This window comes from Perca fluviatilis, chromosome 9 (assembly GCF_010015445.1).
Source record: "Perca fluviatilis chromosome 9, GENO_Pfluv_1.0, whole genome shotgun sequence".
Classification (NCBI taxonomy): domain Eukaryota; kingdom Metazoa; phylum Chordata; class Actinopteri; order Perciformes; family Percidae; genus Perca; species Perca fluviatilis.
This window is the reverse complement of record NC_053120.1, coordinates 3,769,661-3,781,067: the sequence shown is the minus strand read 5'-3', so window position 1 is coordinate 3,781,067 and position 11,407 is coordinate 3,769,661. Positions and strand designations below refer to the sequence as shown.

The 11,407-nt window shown below is 43.8% G+C and overlaps 1 protein-coding gene across 1 annotated transcript in view; it reads right to left on the bottom strand.

Annotated features, from left to right (window-relative positions):
• Positions 1-11,407, bottom strand: part of frem1b (Fras1 related extracellular matrix 1b) — a 108,864-nt gene that overhangs the window by 42,715 nt on the left and 54,742 nt on the right. The window contains 2 exon segments of the mRNA XM_039811503.1: positions 8,003-8,197; positions 9,274-9,526. Coding sequence (XP_039667437.1) covers positions 8,003-8,197; positions 9,274-9,526 — 448 coding nt within the window.

Below are 11,407 nucleotides of genomic sequence, written 5' to 3'. Positions count from 1 at the left end.
CGTTAGCATCTTGTAAGCTACTTGATTGCTAACGTTAGCTCAAACCGCCGTTAGCATCTTGTAGGCTACTTGATTGCTAACGTTAGCTCAAACCGCCGTTAGCATCTTGTAGGCTACTTGATTGCCAACGTTAGCTCAAACCGCCGTTAGCATCTTGTATGTGTCCCCCTAGGGGTACTTTGGAGGACTGCAGGGGGTACGTGTCCCCCTAGGGGTACTCTGGAGGACTGTAGGGGGTACATGTCCCCCTAGGGGTACTATGGAGGACTGCAGGAGGTACGTGTCCCCCTAGGGGTACTCTGGAGGACTGCAAAGTTTGTCATTTATTGGAATTATTTGGTCACTTTTGTTGCCTTCCTTCTGTTTTTATTACTATTTTCACCCCATTCTTGTAGTATTTTTAAGTATTTCATCAGCTAAAATCAATGTCTTCATTCATAAATATGTCCTCATTGGTGTAAAATGACCTCTGCCAATGATCTGACTTCTTCTCGTAAGCTAAGAATGTCTTATCTGTATTAACGATGGACGGGCAAGTCCACGGAGGCTTCAACGTCTTTTCGTAATCGCCGAGAGCGACATAAAGCGCTAGCCGACCTGTCTAGTTAATCCACAACGCGTTTTTAATTCAGAGCCAGCGTCACGTGACTGAAACCAGCTGAGACGGAGAAGGAGATCAGCGAGAGGGCGCTCGTCACTGCCCCCGGCAAATTTGAAAGCCTGCAACTGCCCTTTAGTTCATAATGGGTAGCCTTTCCCAGGTGGAAAGAGCTAACGAAGGAGAAAGACTTTCAAAGGGAACGCTGAAGTTGCTGGCTTTCTTCTTGACAGGTATAGTCAATGATATACTGTCTAAATTACAAGGGAACATTACTTATACATGCTCACACTAATGATTCAATTCAATTTTATTTATAGTATCAAATCATAACAAGAGTTATATCGAGACACTTCACAGATAGAGTAGGTCTAGACCAGTGTTTCTCAAATGGGGGTATGTGTACCCCTAGGGGTACTTTGGAGTACTGCAGGGGGTACGTGAATTCTTTTGCAAAAAAGCTAATTTAAAAAATATGTCATGCATAATTCCTAAAATAATACTACTACAATAATGAATAAATTAAGTGATGGATTCTTTACATTTGAAATGTAATATTTACATAGTTTTGTTTAAAAAAAGGTTGTTGTTTCGTGAATCTATCAATGCTGTATGGTACCTCTTTAAATAGACTTTTCTTTCTACCAAAAAGGTTTTGCACTGGTCAGGGGGTACTTGGCTTAAAAAAAAGCAATTCAAAGGGGGTACAATATTGAAAAAAAGTTTGAGAAACACTGGTCTAGACCACACTCTATAATTTCCAAAGCCCCAACAATTACAGTAATTCCCCCCGAAGAGCAAGCATTAGCAGTGGCTGAGGAGAAACTCCCTCTCAGGAAGAAACCTGGCACAGACCCAGAGACTCTGATTCAATGCAGTTTGCAGTTTGTTTGAAATAACGAACCTCATAGAAAGAAAAGTCGATTAATATCTTCTTGGTAGGTAACGGTTACCGTAGTTACAACACGCGTTTTGACAAAGCGAGGCGCTAGAGAGCACTGCTCATTTTCAGGTTCATAATTGTATTTAGAGGTTGTATCAGAATAGATTTACATGGTTTAATTATCAAAAAACAGCTCCTCTTTTCACCCTGTGTTCAGGTCTCTGTTTTAGCTACAGAGTGAGACCTCTCAACTTCTGTACTGTCTTTGTTGTCAGTCGCACATGCTCAGTAGCTGTAAGACTACATGCTCAGTAGCTAGGTAAGACTACATGCTCAGTAGCTGTAAGACTACATGTTCAGTAGCTAGGTAAGACTACATGTTCAGTAGCTAGGTAAGACTACATGTTCAGTAGCTAGGTAAGACTACATGCTCAGTAGCTAGGTAAGACTACATGTTCAGTAGCTAGGTAAGACTACATGCTCAGTAGCTAGGTAAGACTACATGTTCAGTAGCTAGGTAAGACTACATGTTCAGTAGCTAGGTAAGACTACATGTTCAGTAGCTAGGTAAGACTACATGCTCAGTAGCTAGGTAAGACTACATGCTCAGTAGCTAGGTAAGACTACATGTTCAGTAGCTAGGTAAGACTACATGTTCAGTAGCTAGGTAAGACTACATGCTCAGTAGCTAGGTAAGGACTACATGCTCAGTAGCTAGGTAAGACTACATGCTCAGTAGCTAGGTAAGACTACATGCTCAGTAGCTAGGTAAGGACTACATGCTCAGTAGCTAGGTAAGGACTACATGCTCAGTAGCTAGGTAAGACTAAATGCTCAGTAGCTAGGTAAGACTACATGCTCAGTAGCTAGGTAAGGACTACATGCTCAGTAGCTAGGTAAGACTACATGCTCAGTAGCTAGGTAAGGACTACATGCTCAGTAGCTAGGTAAGACTAAATGCTCAGTAGCTAGGTAAGACTACATGCTCAGTAGCTAGGTAAGGACTACATGCTCAGTAGCTAGGTAAGGACACACTCGTTTCAATGCAAAATACAATTTAACTGCTAGACGGGAGAGATTCCTACACAGTGGACCTTTAAATAGAAGCTATACTGTTCGTGCATCACATACATGATGAACAGGAAGGTCTGTTTCTACTTCTGTCACGACGTCTCTCAAGCTTCTTTGGACTCGATCTTAACTAGTCCTGGTCTCGAGTTCGACAACGGTCGTCTTGACAGCATTACTGTTTCTATCTATTAATCCATCCCTCCCTCCATCCCTCCATCCCTCCTCTCAGCTGCTAATGAATCCATCTTCCTTCCTTCTGCTTAAAAATTGCAGCGTGAGTGTGTGTCTGTGTGTGTGTGTGTGTGTGTGTGTGTGTGTGTGTGTGTGTGTGTGAGAGAGTCTGTCTGTGTGTGTGTGTGTTGGTGGGAGAGAGAGTCTGTGTCTATGTGTGTGTGTGTGTGTCTGTGTGTGAGTGTGTGTGTGTCTCTGTGTGTTTGTACATTGTGTGTGTGTGTGAGAGAAAGTCTGTGTCTATGTGTGTGTGTGTGCGTGCGTGCGTGCATGTGTGTGTGTGTGTCTGTGTGTGTGTGTACATTGCGAGTGTGTGTGCGTGTGTGTCTCTGTGTGTGTGAGAGAGAGTGTGTGTATGTGTATGTGTGTGTGTGTGTGTGTGTCTGTCTGTCTCTTTGTGTGTGTGTGTGTGTGTGTGTGTCTGTGTGTGTGTGTGTGTGTGTGTCTGTTCTGTCTCTTTTTTGTGTGTGTGTGTGTGTGTGTGTGTGTGTGTGTGTGTGTGTGTGTGTGTGTGTGTGTGTGTGTGTGTGTGCGTTAACGACGGACAGTCCTGGATCTCGCTGATAAACTAAAATCAGAAACAAGGTAAAGCTGTAATTCCTCGTGTGTTTCTGCGCGCTAATGCTCTTACTCTCCGTCTCTATTCGCTGCTAATTAATTACACCTCGACTCCCTCCTAAAACCCCCGAACATACCCCGCGCTGCCGGCCGGTGCTGAACGAACGAATGAATGGCGAGATATGCTGGCAGGATTAGAGCGTTCTCCTCCTGCCGGTAATCCGGCTAGCGAGACGGCAAGTACACGACGCCTATTGTGGCCGAGGGATGCTCCTCTTTCTGCTTTTGTTTTGAAAAGACGCTCATTGTCTGCCGTCTCCTGGGTAACACACACACACACACACACACACACACACACACACACACACACACACACACACACACACACACACACACACACACACACACACACACACACACACACACCCCCTCTCACTCTCACACCACACTCTCTCACACACACACACACACACACACACACACACACACACACACACACACACACACACACACACACACACACACACACACACACACACAGTCACAGTCACACACACACACACACACACACACACACAGTCACAGTCACACACATACAAACATACACACACGCACACAGACACACACACACACACAGACACAACATAACATACAAAGTGATAATCTGTTTGTGTGTGTGTGAAATGAGTGTGTGTGTTTTTTTTTTGTGTGTGTGTGTGTGTGTGTGTAATACCAGCAGACAATAGGCAGATTTCACTTAAAACACGTCAGTGCCAACCTCGTTAGCTCGGCCTGACACGCTGACAACACACACACACACACACACACACACACACACACACACACACACACACACACACACACACACACACACACACACACACACACACACACACACACACACACACACACACACACGCCATGAATCACCCAGAATGCAATGTGCAAACAATGAGATGCAGCTAAACACACAACACACACACACACACACACACACATGCTGCAAGAAACACAACTTTGAAAAGTTGAATTAAGTAATAATTATGGTCCAAGTTTCAGTATCTCGGAGCAGGCATTAAGATGTGCTTATCTGGTATTTTTATTTTGAAGGAAAAGTCTCGGTGTCAACACATACTGTAAACAAAACCAAAAACTACTCAACCCTCCTCCTCCCTCGGGTCAAATTTGACCAGTTTACAAAAACTTTCTATATCAGAAATGTGACAAAAGCACGTTGAAAACAGTGACAAATGTTGGAAAAAGCTACGAAAACGCAGAAAACAAAATCGACAAAAACACTTTTCTTTTAAAGTGTTCCCATATTATGTTCAATTTCAGGGTCATAATTGTATTTAGAGGTTGTACCAGAATAGGTTTACATGGTTTCATTATCAAAAAACACCATATTTTTGTGGTACTGCACATTGCTGCAGCTCCTCTTTTCACCCTGTGTTCAGGTCTCTGTTTTAGCTACAGAGGTAGATATCTCAACTTCTATCATATCTTTGTTGTCAGTCGCACATGCTCAGTAGCTAGGTAAGACTACATGCTCAGTAGCTAGGTAAGACTACATGCTCAGTAGCTAGGTAAGACTACATGCTCAGTAGCTAGGTAAGACTACATGCTCAGTAGCTAGGTAAGACTACATGCTCAGTAGCTAGGTAAGGACTACATGCTCAGTAGCTAGGTAAGACTACATGCTCAGTAGCTAGGTAAGACTACATGCTCAGTAGCTAGACTACATGCTCAGTAGCTAGGTAAGGACTACATGCTCAGTAGCTAGGTAAGACTACATGCTCAGTAGCTAGGTAAGACTACATGCTCAGTAGCTAAGACTACATGCTCAGTAGCTAGGTAAGACTACATGCTCAGTAGCTAGGTAAGACTACATGCTCAGTAGCTAGGTAAGACTACATGCTCAGTAGCTAGGTAAGACTACATGCTCAGTAGCTAGGTAAGGACTACATGCTCAGTAGCTAGGTAAGACTACATGCTCAGTAGCTAGGTAAGACTACATGCTCAGTAGCTAGGTAAGACTACATGTTCAGTAGCTAGGTAAGACTACATGCTCAGTAGCTAGGTAAGACTACATGCTCAGTAGCTAGGTAAGGACTACATGCTCAGTAGCTAAGACTACATGCTCAGTAGCTAGGTAAGACTACATGCTCAGTAGCTAGGTAAGACTACATGTTCAGTAGCTAGGTAAGGACTACATGCTCAGTAGCTAGGTAAGGACTACATGTTCAGTAGCTAGGTAAGGACTACATGCTCAGTAGCTAGGTAAGGACTACATGTTCAGTAGCTAGGTAAGGACTACATGTTCAGTAGCTAGGTAAGGACTACGTGCTCAGTAGCTAGGTAAGGACTACGTGCTCAGTAGCTAGGTAAGGACTACATGAGCTAGCTAGCTGTTTCTCCAACTTCAGTCAGTACGAGGCAGGATTAGCCGGGAGACTTCTTCTAAACAAGGGCGCACTTCACACTTAGCGTGGAATACCTGCAGAACAGGGAGATGGAAGTAGTTCTTTTGGAGATTCGGTTGAATTTGTGTGTGTGTTGTAGCAGTGTTTTGCCATTGAGAACGACGGGGCTAACCGCTAGCAGCGCTAGCTTCATGCTTCATGTGCAACTCCCAACAAAAATGTAACAGAAGTTGAGAGGTCTCACTCTGTAGCTAAAACAGAGAGCTGAACACAGGGTGAAAAGAGGAGCTGCAGCAATGTGCAGTACAACAAAAATATGGTGTTTTCTGATCATTAAACCAGGTAAACCTATTCTGGTACAACCTCAAAATACAATTATGAAACTGAAAATGACATTTTGGGAAAGTGTCAGGGTGTCCACATACTTTGGGCCATGTAGATTCACTAAATTGTGTAATATTTCTGGGAAATTAAGATTTTTGGGATCAGAAACAAACAAAATGAAGATTTCTTGTAGTGTGAACATGCCAGAGCAATGTCTCTTTGTCACACACACACACACACACACACACACACACACACACACACACACACACACACACACACACACACACACACACACACACACACACACACACACCATCCCAGTGTAAGTCCCTGTGGTCACTGGTCTCCATTGATAACCACAGAGCTTCTCCAATCCCTCTTCTTGGCTCCGACTCTGGCGAGAACTATCCCCATGTGTGTGTTTGTGTGTGTGTGTGTGTGTTTCTGTTTGTGTGTGTACATTGTGTGTGTGTGTGTGTGTGTGTTATCCCCTCCCAGTGCAGAGTGTGTGTTGGACTGATAGGTGACGGCTTGTCGTCGGGGTCAGAGCTGCTCCGCTGCATTAAGAGGATTGTTGGCAGTGAACGCACACACACACACAACACACACACACACACACACACACACACACACACACACACACACACACACACACACACACACACACACACACACACACACACACACACACACACACACACACACCATATTGAGATGTTTTCTGCTCCTAGACAATGAAGCTGAGCTGGAATATGTCCTGTTTATGCCTATATTACTGTGTAGAATTAGGACTTTTACTGCAGTTGCTGTAAGTTCCTGTTAAAACTGTTTTTGAAACTAAACTGCTTTTTAAGCACACGTTATCGACACGTTGCGACACGCGCTACGACACGCTGTCGATACGTGGATACGCTATAGCTACGACACGCTGTTGATACTGCTACGATACGCTGATGACATCGCTACGCATACGCTGGCGTATTAATGCGACGATATCGTTACGACACGCTACGATACGCTAAAGATTGTGGATAGATTGCTGATAACGCTATGAATACTACTAATACGCTGCGATACGGTGGCGATATGTTGGCGATATGTTGTCGAAGAGTTGTCGATACGTTGTCGATACGCTATTTAATGTCGTTGTCGACACGCTACGTCGCGCTACGACATCGCTATGTTAATAACGCTAATATACGTGATGCATACTGGCTACATACGCTATTTATACGCCATGCATATCGCTACGATATCGCTAATATACGCTACGATACGCTATGACACGCTACATATCGTTACGTCACGTTGGTTGTCGACACGCTACGATATCGCTATCGATACGCTGTCGATATCGCTGGCTATAATAGCCATTTACAAGCGTTACGTATACGTTACGACACGTTACGCACGCTAATTACGATATCGTCATGATACGCTGCGATAATACTACGATACGTTACGCATATTTTACTGATATTTTACGATACGCTACGATCACGCTGATCATACGCTGTTGATACGCTGTCGATACGCTGTTGATATGTTTTTTACGGTATACGCTGTTGATATTTTTTTTTTTTTTTTTATGCTGTTTATATGTTATGACACGTTGTTGATACGTGTCGATATCGTTTCGATAATTTTGTTGATATGTTGTCAATACGTTGTTGATACGTTGGCGATATACGTTGTTGATACGTTGTCGATACTTTGTTGATATGTTGTCAATACGTTGTTGATACGTTGGCGATACGTTGTCGATATGTTGTCGATATGTTGCGATATGTTGCCGATATGTTGCCGATACTCTGCCGATACGTTGGCGATACGTTGTCGATATGTTGTCGATATGTTGCCGATACGTTGCCGATACGTTGCCGATAGGATTTCAGCTGTTTAAAGACTCACCCAGAGTGACGACGGGGACTTTGTTGTTGACAGGAAGTATGGTGATGTTGAGGTCATACACGGGAAGCGTGCCGTGGAGGGGCACGGGTGGGGGCGGGGCGTCGCCGTGACAACAGCCGTCCGTCCCCCCAGCCTCGCCGTCGGAGATGATGAGCGTGACGGTGTCGAACACCGGCTCGGCGCCGATCTCTCCGCCTGGAACAGAAACCAACAATAACAACAACAACAACAACAACAACAACAACAACAACAAGGTGTCTGATGAAGAGTGTGTGTGTGCGTTTGTGTGGTGTCTGTGTGTGTGTTTGTGTGTGTCTGTGTGTGTGTGTGTGTGTGTGTGTGTGTCTTTGTGTGTGTTTGTGTGTGTGTGTGTGTGTGTGTGCGGTCTGTGTGTGTCTGTGTGTGTTTGTGTGTGTGTGTGTTTTGTGTGTGTGTTGTGTGTGTGCGTGGTCTGTGTGTGTCTGTGTGTGTTTGTGTGTGTCTGTGTGTGCATGTGTCTTTGTGTGTGTGTCTGTGTGTGTGTTTGTGTGTGTGTGTCTGTGTGTGCGCGTGTGTCTTTGTGTGTGTGTTTGTGTGTGAGTGTGTGTGTGTGCGCGGTGTGTGTCTGTGTGTTTGTGTGTGTGTGTGTGTGCGGTGTGTGTCTTTGTGTGCGTGTGTGTCTGTGTGTGTGTCTGTGTGTGTGTCTGTGTGTGTGTCTGTGTGTGTGTGTGTGCGTGTGTGTGTCTGTGTGTGTGTGTGTGACTGTGTCTCTGTCTGTGTGTGTCTGTGTGTGTGTGTCTGTGTGTGTGTGTTTTTCTGTCTGTCTGTCTGTTTGTGTGTGTGCGTGTGTGTGTGTGTCTGTTTGAGTGCGTGCGTGTGTGTGTCTGATCAAATCAAGCCTTGCTCCATTTACAGCAGCTACGAACTATTTTTCAAGATATTAGATGACAGAATGCCCCAAAATCTGTACAATTTTTGAAAAACATGATAGTTGTCAAATTAAAGATTATACACACACACACACACACACACACACACACACACACACACACACACACACACACTTTTATCCAATTCATCTCCAGTTAATAAACTTCTCAAAAATGTTGAAAAAAAACTGATAAAGGGTCGAAAGAAAGCCACAAAAACACCTGAAAAAGTGTCACAAATGTCAATAAAAGTGACAAAACAAATATGGAAAAAAATTACATTGCGGACTTGCTCTCCCTAGACCACCCCTACTGCCCCCCCCCACCCCCCCCAAAAAAAAATCTACACCTGTGCCCTCTCACCTGTGTGGACGTAGTAGACGTGTCCCTGCAGCAGGTCCTGCTGGGAGAACTTGTCCACGGTGAGTCCGGCTCGCTGCAGCGCCCCTCTGCCGGGACTCCGGGCCAGCATGTAGGTCAGTCTGGAGTCCTCGCTGTCCCGGTCCGTGGCCGACAGGTAGTCCACGGTCACCTGCACCTGCCCCCCCTCCTCGCAGCTCAGCTCCCCCCGCAGACCCCCGCCCAGCTGGGGGGGCTCGTCGTTCATCGGCAGGACCTGAGAACGCCACATCACAAGACTTTAAAAGGCATACTATGCAACTTTTTAGGGGGACCCAAGCTGGAAAAGTTGCATATGTATGCCTTTAAATGCAGCAGAATTTAATAATTAATCAAATATCTTAAAGGGTAACTTGTAAGTTCTTCAGCCACACCTTTTAACTTTTAAGCACTGTTTTCGGTAAAACTTGACCGGACAGTTTTAACTGCTCTTATTTTAACATGAATGACAATAAAAATGACAAAAAGTATTTTTAATAAAACATTTATTGTGAAATAACCTTGTTAGAAAATTAACAACTACAATGTGTGTGTGTTTCTGTGTGTGTGTGTGTGTGTGTGTTTCTGTGTGTGCGTGCATGCATGTGTGTGCGAACATTGGTGGTTCACATGCACAACTGGCAAATGCAGTCATGGTGCAATGTCCCTTGCAAATGGAAGCTTTGCACCTTTGAATGGGTACACAAGCACAGGAAAACTGTAGGAGTGTGTGTGTGTGTGTGTGTGTGTGTGTGTGTGTGTGTGTGTATGTATGTGTGTGTGTGTGTGTAGGAGGGGGGGGGGGTTAGTTGTAGGTGTGTGTGTATGGACATGTCTTTTATCTCCTGGATGAAAATTATACTCTTTCCAATTCATTTCAACTTTTAGGGGGACTCAAGCTGGAAAAGTTTCATGTGTATGCCTTTAAATGCAGCAGAATTTAATAAGTAATCAAATATCTTAAAGGGTAACTTCTATGCTCTTCAACCTGGACCCTATTTTCCCATGTTTCTGTGTCTAAGTGACTGATGAGAACAACAATCTTTGAAATTGTTTCCAGCATTAAGTGAGAGCACTCGAGCTGCAATGTAACCCCACAGGACAGATGTTCACCATCAGTTAGCGTCCACTAAAAGTTCTGTGTTTTCCACTAACAGACTGTAAAGTGTAAAGTGACTGAAAGTGTTTGACAACATTAAGGAAAGGATCCCTACAGAGACAGACCTTTTAAAACCTCTTTGAGACCTTTCTGTTTAACCAGAAACAGCTCTGAAGTCGCTGACCCTAAACCCACCAGACTCCATGTAAATAATCAGGACTTTTAGCGTTTATAGAGCCAGCATATCTCCACCAGACTCCATGTAAATAATCAGGACTTTTAGCGTGTATAGAGCCAGCATATCTCCACCAGACTCCATGTAAATAATCAGGACTTTTAGCGTTTATAGAGCCAGCATATCTCCACCAGACTCCATGTAAATAATCAGGACTTTTAGTGTGTATAGAGCCAGCATATCTCCACCAGACTCCATGTAAATAATCAGGACTTTTAGTGTGTATAGAGCCAGCATATCTCCACCAGACTCCATGTAAATAATCAGGACTTTTAGCGGTATAGAGCTAGCATATTCCACCGCTCCATGTAAATAATCAGGTTTTATGTGTATAGAGCGATATCTCCACAGCTCCATGTAAATAATCAATTTTGTGTGTATAAGATACTCACACTCCATGTAAATAACGTTTTAGGTGTATAGACTAGCATATCTCACCACCATTAATAATATTGATATACCACCAGCATTATAACTTAGTATAATATTCACCAAGTAATAATGTTGCGGTATAGAGACTATTCCACCAGACTCCATGTAAATAATGAGGACTTTTATCATCATAAAACACACTTCAGTCAAAGTCGACAGAAACTAAATAAAACTATCAAACTCCATCTTGGTTCATCTTTCCACTGTTCCAACAATCACCATTCTGGTTTGGTTGAAATAAACCCTTAATTCACCCATTTACATGTGGAGATATGCTGGCTCTATACACGCTAAAAGTCCAGATTATTTACATGGAGTCTGGTGGAGATATGCTGGCTCTATACACGCTAAAA